We start from the raw sequence: 16,626 nt of genomic DNA, 5'->3' as shown, positions 1-16,626 counted from the left end.
CACGTTACTGATTCCCACGCAATTCAAGATATACAGTAAAAACAGCGGAGTGTGTGTGTGTGTGTGTGTGTGTGTGTGTGTGTGTGTGTGTGTGTGTGTGTGTTTGATTTTTTTTTAATTTCTTCACTGCAATCCAAGAACCAGACCGGAAATCCCAGTGACCCCGGAAGTATCCAGTGCGGAAGTATCCAGTGCGAAGCGTTGCTGGGTTACGGGATAACGCGAAAGTAGAAGGCGCAAGATGGCGACAACATCAACATAAAAACGGCTTGTTGGGGTACAAAGTAGAGGCTGCAAGTCTGTTTCCCCACATCAGTGGTTCATCGCACGGCTTCTCAAAAGATGGAGGACGAAGAGGGAACGTTGGTAAAGCAACGCAGAGTTACGCACCACGTTTCTGACAAAGATGTAACCACCTAACATGTACACAGCTAGATATAAATCCACTAGGTTTTCAAATTTAGATCTTCAAAAACATTTGCCGAGCTATACTATCTGTAGGGAAAACACAGATATCATCATTATGTACAACATATGTAGTCTATTTCGAACGCTAGGCTTTTGTTTCGTAAAATGAACGTTGGCTCAAGATGTCAATGTTTTCCCGAGAACTCCTAAAACAGCAGTCTTTCTCTTTCTTCTTCCGCAGGCGTTGATGAGCTGGTATTGCTTCGAAAAGTTTTTCAATCACGCTGTTACCGCTGCTGTAGCTGCCCGGAGAACTTTCGGCAACGTTCCCATCTACAGTTTTTTCCATGCTTTCGGTACCCTCATGCAAGGTAAGCTTGGGGAAAAATGAAAACAAATTCAACACGATAAAATCCACTAGTCCCGCGATTGATGTAATGATCCGATCACAGATCAGATTCAGAAGGCTATACTGGAGCTGGATTCTATAAGAGACAGTCGAGACGTGTCTCTGTGCACACTAATAGCTCTGTACTACGCGGAGAAAAGAAAGAAAAACCCAGGTAAAAGCAAACTTGCATTCTTTATTTGGTACCACAGTTGCTGACTTGAGCACAGGTTCACTTGATAAACTTGTTGCATGTGTCTTCATGTCAACAGACAGAGAAGTTGTTCAAGAGCTTGATGCAAAGATTAAAGAGGACCGGAAAAGTGCTTCACCCCGGAGTCTTTACAATGCTGGCATGTTTTTCTGGTTGCTAGGACGGAATGATAAAGCAAGAGAGTACATAGATAGGATGATCAAACTCTCCAATGGTGCCAGAGAGGCAAGTTTTGGCATTTCTCATGGAGTCATGAGAGGATGTGGCTCTTCCTGTATTTGGTATCTTTTAAAGTTTGACCTTTTTTTCCCCTTTAGGGGATTATTCTAAAGGCCTGGGTAAATGTGACATCTGGCCAAGATATGTATGCAAAAAAGGCTGGAAAACTCTTCGATGAAGGGCTGAAAGAGAGAACAGATGCTTTTGGCCTGATGGGAAAGGTGAGATATAAGCTGCAAATCCTCGTCACATCTTCCTCTCTGCATTTAGATATTTTGGTGCTTAACTGATATATATGAGTAAATTGGAAGTCCAGGTTTTATGTTGTGTCACGTGCTCATTCACGGTTGTTTATTCCATCCCAGGCACAATACTATGAATATCGTCAAAACTACTCAGGAGCACTGGAAGTTATAAACCAAGTCATTGTTGGATTCCCAGGGTTTTTGCCTGCCCTAATCAAGAAGATGAAGTTGCTGTTAATCCTTCAAGACTGGGAGCAAACAATACTTGCTGCTCACAGGTAATTTAAATGGGTAGCAGTTACTCCAAAATGCACACTTTTTAATTTTTTTCTACCTTTCTGTCTTACAACAATGTGGAACCATTGGCATTAATATAGTGAGATCTTCTCTGGGGATGCAATCATATCAGCCCAGCCTTACCAAACACTACACATTCAACTAAAAATAACTGAATGTGTAAAAGAAATTCTGTTTGTGCTGTCCAGACCAGAACTCCTTTTCCTGTAATCTAGGAGTAAATTAGTACAGACCTGGAGGAAAAGCAAGCCCTTGAGCGTCAGGCTCCAAGTTTAGAACCAGGGTGATGATTCACATGGATTCATTCCAGGATACAGTAAATGTTTTGTGCTTTGCAGCTTTTGCATGGCCTTTAAATTTTGTGTCCAGTAACTACAACCAACGATGCAAAATGCACCTAATACTATGTCATTTTCTATCCAACCTTATTCAATGTCTATGATTTAACTTAATTCTAACGAATTTTGTAAATTTTTCAGACTTTTACAGGAGGATAAAAATAACTTGGAAGCGCTACGGATGCTAGCTCTGTATTCTTTATGTAGTGAAGGAAATATAACAGAGGTAAAGCTCACAGTTTCAGAGAAAAGAAATTCAAAGTAAACAGATCAAGTTTGTAATGGCGAGCTCAATTTACAGAAATTGTTTATTTTACAGTCAGTAAAGCACCTTTCAGACCTCTTTAGCAGTCTGGAGATCCTTGAACCACAGAATCCTGAGCTTTTTTACAAGATGTCTCTGGCCTTTACCCGTGTTGTAAGACTCTTTTCAATTTCCCCTTCTGAATTTGTAATTCTATGATTTATGTCTGATCGTGATTATTATGAAGACTTATTTAGCCTGCAGTGAGTTTTTTTTTTTCCAGTGTGGCCGAAATGACAAAGTGATGGAGCAGACAGTGAAAATGGTGGAAAGAGCTTTCTCTTTAGCATCAGAGGACTCTGATTTTGCCACAGAGTTGGGGCTACCAGATGTTTGCTCCTGGGTAGAACCAAAGAGGCAGCAAAGTGGTACAGCACTGCCATGACTTTGGATGAGACCAGTTTGGCTTTGACAGGTACTGAATATTTTAATACATCAGGTTATGGTGCTTTGGTTCCTTGCTTATGTGTGTTAAATTGTAATGTTGGGCATGTACATTTGATTGGTCTTATCAGGTATAATCCACTGCCAGCTGATTGATGGTCAGCTTGAGGACGCGGAACAACAGCTGGAGTTTTTCACAGAGATTCACAATCTATTGGAAAAATCAGCAGTAACAGATTTTAATTTTAGTTGATCAGTACATGTTTTACACTCTCCTGTCAGTAACTGTCTCTGTAGCTTCAGTATTCTAATTCTTTCTTTAGTCTGTTGTTTTTGCTCAACCTTGTTAGGAGCTGCAGTACCTGCGGGCTGTTCTGGCAGTGAAAAAGTGCCGACGCAGGAAAGGTGACCAAACTGTTGAATGATGCAGTGGAATACACACTTATCCAAGGCACAGGGCCTGCCGCTGGGAGTGGAGTACTTTGAGAAGCTGAACCCTGAGTTCCTTCTGGATATTGTCAGGTGTACTCGCTGTGTGTCCATCAACGGTACGTCCAAGAAACTCATCAAAGGCACTGGCCCTCACATATATATTGTTTATATATTGGGGGAATGCAAGCTGTTTCTGCAGTTGTGTGCTTAATTGAATTAGAAAACATATTTTGATGTTTCTCGTCTCAGCCTCCAGCCCAGGGTCAACTCCTCCTCCTCAGCTCCAGCATTGTGCCTCATTGTTGGAAACTGTGGACAGGGTGGTTCCAGGTTTACCTCACAGCATTTTCCTGCTCGCCAAAGGCAAATTCCTATCTAGTGAGCATATCATATTAGAAAAACGGATTGATTTTAGCAAGTGCAGCTCGAAAATCGCTTTAAACCCTGTGTCGTTCAGGTGATACAGATGCTGCCCAGTGTACTCTTCAGCGCTGTCTGGAGCAGTCCCCATCGTATGGCTGATGCTCATTTGCTGATGGCACAGATTTACCTGCTGCAGGGTAACTTCACCATGTTGTTCCCAGTCTCTGGAGGTCTGTCTCGGCTGTAACTTTGAGGTAAGCCAACCATCAAGATGGAAGCATCGTAGAACATGCAGGTACTCTCTAGTTATTGTCCCAGGAACGGATGCTCTTATTTGTGGTGTTTTTAGCCTGCCAACATGGTTTTAGATACTATATCACTGCAGATGAAAGTTGAGAAGTTTAAAGATTATCTGTAATGATATGTTTTGATAGCCCATCATTTCTTGTTCCATCCCAGGTCCGAGAGCATCCGTTGTACCACCTGATCAAGGCTCAGGCTAAAAAGAAAGATGGGTGAACTGACAGAAGCCATTCAGACTCTGCAGATGGCCATGAGTCTCCCAGGGGTCCGCAGAAGTGAATCCTCGTCCAGTCCAAAAGCAGGAAGATGGAGCTGAGTCCCGCCGATTGTGTCTCGGTCTTCTTGGAGTTAGCCGATGCGCTGTGGTCTCAACGGCGAACAAGTAAGTCGTGACATTTGGGCATAAGAATTATGCATAATTTTCAGTTTCATTTCAGGTTTGAAACCTTTTACCTATACCCTCGACTGAACTCTGGGACACTTTTTTTCTGACATGGCTTGGCCCCTGGTGTTAAAAAAAAATGCTATTTACATGTGTATTGTTTTACTATTACAGCACGAAGCGGCAAAAGTGATTCAGGATGCCATCAACGAGTACTCAGGAACACCGAGGAGCTCCGTGTCACTGTCGCCAATGCTGACCTGGCTCTGCTCCGAGGTGACACCGAGCTGGCGCTGAGTATGCTCCGAAATATTACACCCGATCAGCCCTACTATGTCCAAGCAAGGAGAAAATGGGACAGATTTTCCTGAAGCATCGAAAGGATAATCTCTCTATATAAGCTGTTACAGGTAGGCATGTAACTGAGAGCCACGTAACTGAAAGCTCACAAATGGGGGGTGACTGAAGTCTTTATTTGGGAGAGATCCTCTGAAACATTATACTTAAAGGTTTTGCGATGTTTTGTCTGAATTGTGAATACATGATTTATATAGTTTTGACGCTACACCGGCCCTAGATCACCAGATGCTGAGCTGAATGCTCTGAACATGCACACTTTTGTTAGATTATTGCTGCTCTAAAGGTGTCAAATTTCGACTAAGCGATATACTGTATATACCGGTACTAAGTGTCATCCTAAAAGAAGTCCACCAGACGTGATGTGATCTCTGTATTATCACCAGGGAAATGGTGGACAAGCTGCCCAGCCCACACACGTACCTGTTACTAGGTGATGCCTACATTAGCATTCAAGAGGTAAGGCACAGATGGAAATCATAAACGTCTCACTGCTTTCCTTTTCAGGCATCAGAAAGGAACACATTTATTTTGAGTGTTATACTAGGTTTCATGTTTGTCCTCAGCCAGAGAAAGCCTTTGAGGTGTATCAGCTCGGCATGAAGAAAAACCCCAAAAGCGCTGCTTTAGCCAGTAAGACTGGAAAAGCTCTGATCAAGTCTCACTACTACTTCAAGGTTTCTTTAAGATAAACTTCTTTAAGATACACTCCATTGATTCGGAGAGGGAGGAAAACTACGCTGACTTACACTTGGTGTTACACAGGCCATAAGTTACTATGAAGCAGCCCTGAAGACTGAGCAACTTCACTTCCTGCGTTATGATCTGGCTGAGCTGCTGATGAAGATGAAGCAGTTTGAGCGCTGTGAGAAAGTTCTGCATGAGGCTCTGGACCATGGAGCAGGTGGTAAAGATGTCTAACCGAGACTAACTGATGGTGACCTCGGGTCACCATTAGGTCATGATGTTTCGATAAAGAAAAATAAATGTTCTTAATGTTTCTTATATAGTTTATATGAAAATATTAACCTTACATCATCTCTAGTTGTCTTTTCAGTGATGTACGTGCTGATGTTTGTGTTGTTTCCTTCCCCAGTGAATGAACTTCAGGTACTCTCAGATGACTGCCGTTACCTTGTTCTGTTGGCGAAGATCCAAAATAAGGTGGACAAAAAAGAAGAAGCTTTACTTACCTTGGAAAGAGTGAGTGAATCATTTCCCCAGTGAGTCTATTATTGGGTGTAAATGAAAGGAAATTGGAGTCTAATCCCACGCCATGGCATTAAAATTAAATTCACGCTCGTCAGCACAGCCTTGGACACAGATCCAAACGACTGTGTTTGTCTCACTGCTACTGTGGTGCTGTTCACTGCTGGGCTGTTTGGTCCAGACTTTTCTAACTCCAGGTTACTTTCTGAAATACATGACATTGTGAAGAATATATGTTAAAGAAGAGGTGTTCTCATTAGGCTCGAGATGTGCAGGCCAAGGTGCTGAAGCGGGTCCAGTTAGAGCAGCCTGACGTCGTCTCCATGCAGAAGCAACGCGCTGCTGAGATCTGCGCTGAAATCGCTAAACACTACACGAGTCAGAGGGGCTATGAGAGAGCAGTGAAATTCTACAAAGAAGCTCTTGTGTATTGTGAGACTGATTGCAAGGTCAGTGGGGCTTAATCAAAACCGTCCTGTGTACTCACTGCAGCTGTGGGTAACAAGCACTGGCACCCTTGAGAGTCTGAAGCTAGTTTTTTTGACCTTTTCTTTGTTGGTGTGGTAGTTAACTGACTATGTTTTATTTGCTGAGGTGATGCTGGAGTTAGCACAGTTGTACCTCAATCTGGACGAAGTGGATGCGTGTCAGCAGCAGTGCAGCGCAATCTTAAAGAGAGACAAGTTCAATGAAGAGGCTACTCTGGTTTGTTTGACTCTCTTTTGCCACTTTAGCATCATTCGCAAATTTCTATGGGCCTTTTTCTTGTGATGTTTGTCCTCAGGATGATGGCTGATATCATGTATAGGAAGCAGGATTATGAGCAGGTCGTCCTCCACTTTGAACAACTCCTGGAGCACAAACCCGGTGCAATAGAGCTGCATTTATTGTTTTCACATTCATCAGCTGTTATTCTAAACACATATTCTCTTTCACGTGTTGCTTTCAGACAACTACCCGACGTTGTCACGTCTCATTGACCTGCTGAGACGTGCTGGGAAACTGGAGGAAATTCCAAGATTTCTTGATATGGCTGAAAAACATTCATCCAGAGCCAAATTTGATCCCGGGTTCAACTACTGCAAAGGACTTTATCTTTGGTAAGTGAGGAAGTCATCCCTCACGGTGGGCAGATGGTCACTCAACTGTACGGGATTAGATGCGTGATTGCTCCACAGTTCACCGGACGACCCAACGAAGCCCTGCAGCACTTTAACAAAGCACGAAAAGACAACGACTGGGGTCAAAACGCCGTTTACAACATGATCGAAATCTACCTGAACCCCGACAATGACACCATGGGGGGAGAAGTGTTTGAGAATTTGGGAGATATCGGGTGAGTGGCAGTTGGCACCTTCCACCGGCTCGTGTTCTTCTGCCCAATCTATTTCTGATTCTTCTCTCATTAGGAACTCTACAGAGAAGCAGGAGTCAGAGCAGCTGGCGGTGAGGACGGCCGAGAAGCTGCTGAAGGAGATCAAGCCGCAGACGCCAGGCGGGCACGTGCAGCTGCGCATCCTGGAAAACTACTGCCTCATCACCGCGAAGCAGAAGGCCAAAGTTGAGAGAGCAGTGGGCATTTTGACAGAGATCGTGAACAAAGAGGTGAGTGAACCATCAGCTGATGTGAGGCTACTAAAGGTACGTGAGATCTATTCTGTCTAACCTGGACCCCTCGGTCCCTTCAGATGGACCACGTACCGGCAATGTTGGCCTTGGCCACAGCTTACATGATGTTGAAGCAAACCCCCCGGGCGAGGAACCTCCTGAAACGTATCTCTAAAATGAACTGGAGCATTGTGGATGCAGATGAGTTTGAGAAGAGCTGGCTGCTCCTGGCAGACATCTACGTCCACTCAGGAAAGTACGACATGGCCACAGAGCTCTTAAAGAGATGCCTCGGCCACAACAAGGTCGGTGTAGCTCGCTTCACACAAAAAGCTTTTATTTTAGCTTGAATTGTGTGTGGCCTTTTATAAGTGGCTGTCTTTTATGTTAATGTCTTTGTGTTGATCATTTTTTCCACAGTCTTGCTGTAAAGCTTATGAGTATCTGGGCTTCATAATGGAAAAAGAGCTATCATTCCATGATGCAGCACTCAATTATGAAAAGGCCTGGAAATATGGAAATCAGAATAATGCAACTATTGGTCTGTCACCTAAAATCACACGTCAACCTCATTTCTCAGAGAAATGTACTTCTAATGCTTCAACGTCTTAAATTCTGATTTCAGGATACAAGCTCGCGTTCAACTATTTAAAGGCAAAAAAGTATATTGATGCCATCGACGTGTGCCATAAGGTGAGTGTCTGCAGCTCAGACATTGACGTCACCTTCTCTTTTTCTTACTGTAACTCATCTTTCCTTCTTTTCTCAGGTTCTGGCAGTTCATCCAAACTACCCAAAAATGAGAAAGGACATCCTGGACAAGGCCCGCGCTTCTCTGAGATCTTAATGTTGGAATTTAACCCGGCCCAGCTGCTGAAGTATATCACGAATGAAACTATTGTACAGCTGTGTACCATATACGCAATAGAACCAGAGTAAAGTCAGTGTGTGCTGTGTATCTTGATAAAATAAAATCAAGCCCTTCATTTTTCCAGATGATCTTGCTTTGTGGCTTTCTGTGCATGACTCTATAACAGCATTTCTATAGGAAGGATTCTGCTCTGAACTGTTTGAACCCGCTGCCAAAGTTTTTAACCACCGCTGAAACAGACTCATTTTTTTGTATTTATGAACAGCCTCCACAAGCATTCGGCGATGATCCACGCTTTTTTCACAAGTAATTGTTTAATATTGCCATGTAAAAAAATGAATCAAAGCTGACTGTTTAGGTATAGGGTTTGGGTTTTAGTGCGTTAAGCTTGAATTCCTGATTCTGAAGTAACATTTGCACCGGTGGTCTTCACAGAGACACGTTTAAAGGCGTGACAGGGGGGGGAAATGTGAGACCCGCAGTGAACTTTTAACGAAGATAATAAAGTGGATGCCTGCCGTGGGTAGGGTAGGAAGGGCCAAGCAGCACATTCACTACAGATGGAGCCAGTGTGCGCAAAGCCTCCGGAGCAGAGGAGTCCGTGCGGCTGGAGCCAGCCTCTCCGCTCCAGTGTGTGAAGAGTCTGCAGCAAATACAGGATTAATATCGCCACCTCGGTGAGTTCTGGCAACTAGCAACGAAAATTGGACTGATTGATCAGAGTCACGTCTGCAGGATTTTTTTTTTAAAAACCACGCCATTTTCCCTCCAAAGTGTGGAGGAGCATGTGTGAGAGGATTAGTGGATGCGACGAACTCGGCGTGAGCTTTAGCGCGTTCCTCTGTCATTTGTAACCCGGCAACTGTTCCGGTGGATGACCAGTTCCCAAATCCTGTTAATGACAGCGGCTCCGAATCTGAGAAACTGGCGGACACAGTCGGCACACACGCACGGTGCAACACGCAAAGCCTGCGGACAAGTCAGAGAGGGTTTCCATTTGACTGGAAACCCGTCACAGTTCGGAAGGTCTTGCTCGGTCGTCACCTGGCTGCTTTTATTTTGTTCCAGGTATGGGTTTGGAGCCACGGGGCCCTTCTGTGCGCATGCGCAGCGTGACGTCGTCTTGTACCTGAGCAGAGCGCACCTGGATCCAACTAGACGGAAGTTTAGTGACGGCAGCGGAGAAAATCTTTTTTTTTTTTTTTTTTCTTCCTCTCTGTGCCATGCCAAAAAGTTTTTTTGGCATCCAAGAACGCGGATCGAGGATCTCCGGCGGCAGCAGGATGTGGATCTGTGGACTTTACTTGAACAGCTTAACGGGCACTTCAAAAGTCGATCTGTAACCGAGCTGCTGATGGTACGTGCTCTCACGGAATCCAGGGAAGCTGTAGATTTCTTAACCTGATTCTGGTTTCTAGTCCTAGACCGTAACGTTACAGCAGAACGCCGTTTCTCGCTCTAAATAGAGATAGTGTTATAATGCTGCTCGCATGTCACTAAAATGAGAAATTATGTGGTCGTTTCAGCTGCCAGCCGTGATTCCTTTAGAATGACACCTCTGCGCAGAGTGCTCCGAAGGCAGCTGCACCCAGCCCGCCTGGTGGCCGTGGCCCTGCTCTTTGTCACCTTTGTGTTCTTCATACAATGGGAGGTAGGGAGCCAGGACCAAGAGGAGGACCCCTGGCTGAAGGGGGTGACGGCGAAGCGAGACACCATGCTGGACATGGTGATTGGAGCCGTCCACAACTTCAGGGATTCCATGCCAAAGATGCAGATCAGGGCCCCTGCGGCCCAGCAGGGGAGCGCGGGCGCCGCATCCTGTCTGCCCGGCCGCTACACCGCTGCTGAACTCAGGTCGGCTTTGGCCCGACCTCAGCAAGACCCCCTGGCCCCCGGGGCTGCTGGGAAACCTTTCCACACCAACGCGCTGAGCCCCGAAGAGCAGAAGGAGAAGCAGAGGGGTGAAGAGAAGCACTGCTTCAATTTGTACGCCAGTGACCGGATTTCCCTGAGCAGAGACCTGGGAGCAGACACCAGACCCCCAGAGTATGTCTGTCTATCTGTCTGTCTGTCCGGTTTGTCTGTTCTGTCTGTCTGTCTGGCTGTCTCCTCACAGGAGCCTTTACTTCTGGAAGCTTAGACACTTTAAAGCAAACACACATTAAAGTAAGGTTAACCTCTTGCTGACCTGGGCGAACGCACATCTCTCCTTCACACTCGTTTGATCTTTTGACACGCGTGTGTTTACAGCTGATCTCTGGTAAGAACCGCAGCGATGTCGGACCTGAGAGAGACGCGGGAGTTATGCGTTCGCGCTCCAGCTGCGGCCAGCTGAGAGAGAGGGACGTGTTGTGTTTGGCACGTCGGCGTACATTCAAGCACTCGCTGGGTACAGGACGCAGACGTAAAGCTGGATCGCGTTCTGGCCCTCTTATCAAGAGGAATTAACGTTTGGCCCCTGTGATAGGGCCAGCTCACATGCGCTGTGGGGGCTGAAAGGAACACCCCACCGGGGAGAGGGCGTAGATGTAATAACCAGCCTGGTGTCACTCGGGAGCTGGGAAGGACAGTCAGATCTTTGTGCTTTTTTTCTCCCCCCTCTCTTTGCCACAGATGTATTGAGCAAACCTTCATGCGGTGCCCCCCCCTGCCAACCACCAGCGTGATCATCGTGTTTCACAATGAGGCCTGGAGCACGCTGCTGAGGACCGTGTACAGCGTCCTTCACACCTCCCCGGCCATCCTCCTGAAGGAGATCATCCTGGTGGACGACGCCAGCGAGGACGGTGAGGACCAGCTCCTCTGGGGCCACGCTGGGCGGGGGGGCGGCACTTCGGCACTTTTCCGAAAACACTTGCGAAGCAGGTCCGGGCGGGAAGCGGCGCAGTTAGTGAATACTTTCCGAGAAGGAATTAACGTGGTCCACCTGACCGCCGGAGCTTCTGTCTGCTGCCCCACAGAAGAGATTACACCCCTTTAGGGTTACGTATAAGGGTTTATAAACGTCTTATGAATAAAATAACGATCCACTTGAACTTCTATAGCTGATGACACAGCATAATAAGAGTGTTTATTATAGCGGGCTGTCACTGGAGCTGGGGGGTTAAAAAAGGGAAATTATTCATGTATGCAGTTTATAGCAATATAGTTGTTTGCTTGATGGAGATTGAAGAATTTTAGAAGTTAGAAAAATGGTCGAAATAATGAACTCACCATAGCCTCTAACGTGTTGCATAATATGTTCCAAGTATGTTTAGAATGATGTATTTTCTTATCTACGTCTCATATTTACCGCTGACTAACAGAAATTGCATCATTTCAGAGGCGCTGAAGGACGAATTGGACGAGTACCTGAAGCGCCTCAGCATTGTCCAGGTCGTCCGCCAGCGCGAGAGGAAGGGGCTCATCACCGCCCGGCTCCTGGGGGCCTCCGTTGCCACCGGCGACACGCTCACCTTCCTTGACGCTCACTGTAGGTGCCCAACAGTTCACACGAGGCTGAACTCGCCCTTTGACCACAACCCTGCACTGTTTGCCTTTGCGTTGGCGTGGCTTTACCTGCCCGTCGGCCACGTGGAGGCTCCTGTATTGAGACGTCATCTGTTGCGCACCTGTCGCAGGCGAATGCTTTAACGGGTGGCTGGAGCCTCTGCTGGCCAGGATCGCCGAGAACCACAGCGCCGTCGTGAGTCCCGACATAACCACCATCGACCTGAACACTTTTGAGTTCGTGAAGCCGTCCCCGTACGGCCAGAACCACAACCGGGGCAACTTCGACTGGAGCCTGGCGTTCGGCTGGGAGAGTCTGCCAGATCACGAGAAGAGAAGGAGGAAAGACGAAACCTACCCAATCAAGTAACGCCTGGCTGCGGAAACTCAACCTCGCACGCCCCTTTTTTTTGGTTTGAAGCCGTTTTCTGATGAAAACTTGTCTGCAGGACGCCCACATTCGCTGGCGGCCTTTTCTCCATCTCTAAAGACTATTTCTACCAGATTGGCAGCTATGACAAGCACATGGAAATATGGGGCGGCGAGAACATCGAGATGTCCTTCCGGGTAAGCCATCGCCAGCTATTCAGGACTTATTGTGCGCACCACCGCGCAGGGCGTGTTGTAATGCAGTAACAGCCTTAATTACTTTTCAGTCCGTCTCAACAGATTACAAAGCGCTTGTGTGTGCGCGTCACCACACGCCTCTTTTCCATGCAGGTGTGGCAGTGCGGCGGGCAGCTGGAGATTATTCCTTGCTCAATCGTGGGACACGTATTCCGCACCAAGAGCCCGCACAGCTTCCCCAAAGGAACGCAGGTGATTTCCCGCAACCAGGTGCGTCTGGCGGAGGTGTGGATGGACGACTACAAGGAGATCTTTTACCGGCGCAACCAGCAAGCGGCGCAGTTGGTCCGAGACGTATGTACTCCAGTGCACTTCCTGTTCCCGCCCCGGCGATCCGTTCAGATGCAGTCGATTGCTTTCCCAACATTTCCTTCATCCCCCCTGATTCTTAAGACCATTCATTGTCCTCCCCTCCGGACAAGTTTGAGCAAATCCACCTCCCATACAAACCTACATTAAGTCTAATCACGCCTTACTGGCGGAGAGAAGCACAGCCGCCGACTGTTGTGGTTGTACTTTGCTGGAGACCTCTGAAAATCAACCTTTTCCTCTGAAATAAGAAGAAAAAGTCTGGCTGTAGAACATTAGACAATAAAGGGACTCTTTTAACTACCAGACAATCTGCGGTTCCCAACACATGGGCCTGTAGGAACTCTAAATAGTTCCCTCGGGGCTATACCTCACAGACTGGGGCCTGCCCTTCCCTGCTGTCTTCAAACAGACACGCTATCATCAACAGCTTCAAGGAATCCTCCAATAACTATCAGTGCACACCAGCATGAGCGTTACACTCGTCATTATGCAAGTTCCCTCATTATTCCAGAGGGACCACGAGGTGCCTGCAGAGCCTGTTAAATGTGTGTTTCGGTTTTAAAGGAGCAGTAATTGAGCACTGGCCAGTGGTTATTTTACAAAAGGAGTCAGACTGGAACACAGTTGGCGGTTATAACTGCGCTAAACATTAGCATTTAGCAAGCCTGGCTCCCGATGCTAGAGGATTTTCCGTTTCAGCATTAATCACAGTTTTGCTTAAAATGTGTAGGAAAGACATGAAACCACATGAAACCAATTCTCCAGATTTATATGGGTGACTTTTTTTTGCCAAAAATGTGCTTTATGCTATTTTTATGCTGCCTGTATTCTTGCCTGACACCTCACACACACATTGCACCATTCGTGTCACTTTTTATGAATAAATGCGTCTTTCGCTTGAACATTTGCATCATTCCCAGTTTGTTTAATGATCAGCTGGACCACAAGAAAGTGTAAGAAATTTTGTGAAAAGCGAGGTGCTGCATCAGGAAAGAGCAGCCTCCACACTGTTGAAGTACTCCTTTCTTAAGATTATCACAAGAAATCCTGTGTGCACGTGTTGACCGATAATATTGGTTTGCCTTTCTCTGCTCCTTGATTCAACAGAAGGCATTTGGAGACATTTCTCAGCGCATGGACCTCCGCGCACGCCTGAAGTGCAAGAGCTTCTCTTGGTATTTGAAGAACATTTACCCAGAAGCCTTCATTCCTGATCTCAACCCACTCGGCTTTGGTTCAGTAAGATCACACACGCTCACCAATAACTGTGTCCCTTCCAAACCTCAGCGCTCCGTCTAGCCACAGTGGGTTTCCACTTAGGATCTCCAGAGGCTATTGTACAGTTCCAATCTGACACCACAGAAAGCACTCCGGAGACTGACGTTGTTTGAACAGCTTGCACCGCATGTTAGTTTTTCATTTTGTTTCCTTTCACCCCCCCCCCCCCCCCCCCAATCCTCCTCCGTAGGTAAAAAATGTCGGCAAAGACTCGTGTCTGGATGCTGGAGAGAACAATGAGGGTGGGAAAAGGGTGATCATGTACCCGTGTCACGGACTAGGAGGAAACCAAGTCAGTGAGAATCTCAAATCTGGGACAAACCGGGTGATTTCTTGGCCGGCGGCTGACTTCTGTCTCCCTCGCTGCAGTATTTCGAGTACTCCACACGTCACGAGATTCGACACAACATTCAGAAGGAGCTGTGTTTGCACGGGGCAGCGGGGGCTGTGAAGCTGGAGGAATGCCAGTATAAAGGCAGGAACACATTAGTAGGAGCAGAGCAAAAATGGCAACTAAAGGATGTAAGTTTGATCCCCTCTCTGCTCTGCGAAGGGCTCGACGTCTCTTTTGAAACTAACTAAGGTCTTTTCGCCGCACAGAATCGGTTAATTTACATGCCGGAGTTGAACAAGTGTCTGAGCGCCCGTCAGGAGCGTCCCTTTCTGGCTGCCTGCAACCCCATGGACAGATACCAGCTCTGGGTCTTCAGCTGAAATGACTCCCCCTCTACGGCAGGCTCGTCTTATCCACTGTGCAGCTAACATGCAGTTTTTTTATAGATGGTCAATTCTTTTATTTTTTTTATATATACAACGAAATACTGAACTGCTGATGTGCCTTTGCACCTGCGGGTTTATGTAGGGAGACCGACATGTTTTAGCTTCAGAAAAGAAATTTCAAGAGGTTTTCAAGTTGGTCGCCTGAGGACCAAAGACCCTGAATCATGTGACCCGCTCGCTGCTTGTTTCCAATCAAGACTGATGGAAAGTTTTCTGTCTCTCCAGCCTTTGACATGTTTTTCGTGTATGAGCGGAGATGATGGAGTAGTGACGTCCCAGGTTTAAGCGCTGGCTTCTACGGGGGAGATTTATTCATGGATGCAGATAAAACACTTTTTATTTTAATTTAATGAACATTTTAATGTCAGTCTCCAAACTGATGAGTATTTATTTTACCAGAGCTCAGTTGTCATCTGAATCCTGAAAGAGACATTCCTTTGGATGGTTAATCTGGAGGCTCCATTAGTTGACATTTCTGAAAACTTTGCTAATTTTTCTAGATCCTCTCTTCATTTTAAAATATAAAGCTGATGTCACAGGTGTCATTCATTTGAATAAAGGGATTCTTGGCACTAAAAGGTTAATAAACTGGTATCTGAGAACATGGTGGTGACAGGTTGATTTCTTGTTATTGTTTCCATATTTTAGTGTGCCGTTTGGACCAAAGTGAAATTTTCTGTGCATTTTTGATCTAGTGTTGTCTCGTAGAGGTCACCACTGATTTATTTTCTAAATATATTTTGCAGTCTAGTTTACATGCAACATCCTGCTTCGGTGTTGTTTAGTTTGCTGGATCATGTTTAGAATGTGTGAGGATTTTTTGGTTTTTATTAAGTTAAGTTTTTTAGGGCAATAAATTTGCATTTGAAGCAGAGCCGCGGTGTCATTTCTCCTGATGGCCAGAAGGGGGCGCGTTTGGCCAATACATAAATGGCCTGCATCTCCGCGATTCACGACACTTTTCACGGCTATTTTAATGAAATTTATTTCAAAAGCATGTTAAAAATGAAACAACTGACATTAATGTTCTATGTACAGTTTAAATTTCCATCGCACAAAAAGCAGAATAAAATGTCTAAATCATATGCATTTCACAGAATAAACATAATTCAGGTACAAGAAGCTTTACAAATTACAACCAACATGAAACAAAAGTCCATTTGAAGATGATTTACTCAATACAGACGTAGTAAACCACGATAAATACACATTTGTATATATCAATAAATACTGGAAAATTAAACACGAGTTCATGGGATGCAGTGTCATATCAAGCCTTTTCTAACGATGCTTTGGCACAATTTATAGGAACTGTTGGTTATGTTGATGCCACTGATTGCCTGACAAGTCTGGGAGCTGCACAACGTGGGCCAATCAGTAAATATAGGGAGTTGTCTTCATGCAGGACTTTCAGCCACACGGTTGTCTAAATATCTGCAACTGCTCGTCAATTCCTCATTAAAGATGAGTGAAAAAGACAATTACAGTTGTCACTTCTTCCTCCCTTTTTTTTAACCAGCTCAGAGGATTTGGAAAGTGAAGCTGTTAATGTAGCGACTAATAATCAGATCTGATTGTCGAACATGAATATTAGTTTCCTTCACATATCGACTCCCAAAGAAAACGCAGCCCATTTTACTGAGGATCATCATTGCAAGGCTACAGCACTGGAAAACCCCTGGCTCCACTGCACCCAACGGTCCAACAGAACGGACAGCCATCCTTCCCGGATGCACGGAAACGAAGAATATTTAATCACCAGACACTGAAATGTTGCTTTGACAACATTCCTGAGCAGGATCCACTAACCAGTCAGTT

The 16,626-nt window shown here is 45.7% G+C and overlaps 1 protein-coding gene and 1 pseudogene across 1 annotated transcript; both read left to right on the top strand.

Annotated features, from left to right (window-relative positions):
• Positions 1–342: 342 nt before the first annotated feature.
• On the top strand, positions 343–8,450 carry LOC115249136 (tetratricopeptide repeat protein 21B-like; annotated as a pseudogene).
• Positions 8,451–9,144: 694 nt separating this feature from the next.
• On the top strand, positions 9,145–15,682 carry LOC115249132 (polypeptide N-acetylgalactosaminyltransferase 3-like). The gene is made up of 11 exons (XM_029833556.1): positions 9,145–9,679; positions 9,849–10,368; positions 10,936–11,108; positions 11,645–11,794; positions 11,943–12,177; positions 12,261–12,378; positions 12,532–12,732; positions 13,858–13,989; positions 14,219–14,320; positions 14,398–14,550; positions 14,629–15,682. Exons 2-11 carry the CDS (start codon positions 9,872–9,874, stop codon positions 14,740–14,742), a joined length of 1,875 nt encoding a protein of 624 aa, XP_029689416.1. The 5' UTR covers positions 9,145–9,679; positions 9,849–9,871; the 3' UTR covers positions 14,743–15,682.
• Positions 15,683–16,626: the final 944 nt, after the last annotated feature.

This window comes from Takifugu rubripes, chromosome 1 (genome assembly GCF_901000725.2).
Source record: "Takifugu rubripes chromosome 1, fTakRub1.2, whole genome shotgun sequence".
In the NCBI taxonomy this organism is placed as follows: Eukaryota; Metazoa; Chordata; class Actinopteri; order Tetraodontiformes; family Tetraodontidae; genus Takifugu; species Takifugu rubripes.
Note: the sequence above shows the minus strand (reverse complement) of the source record. Positions and strands in the feature narration are given on the sequence as shown.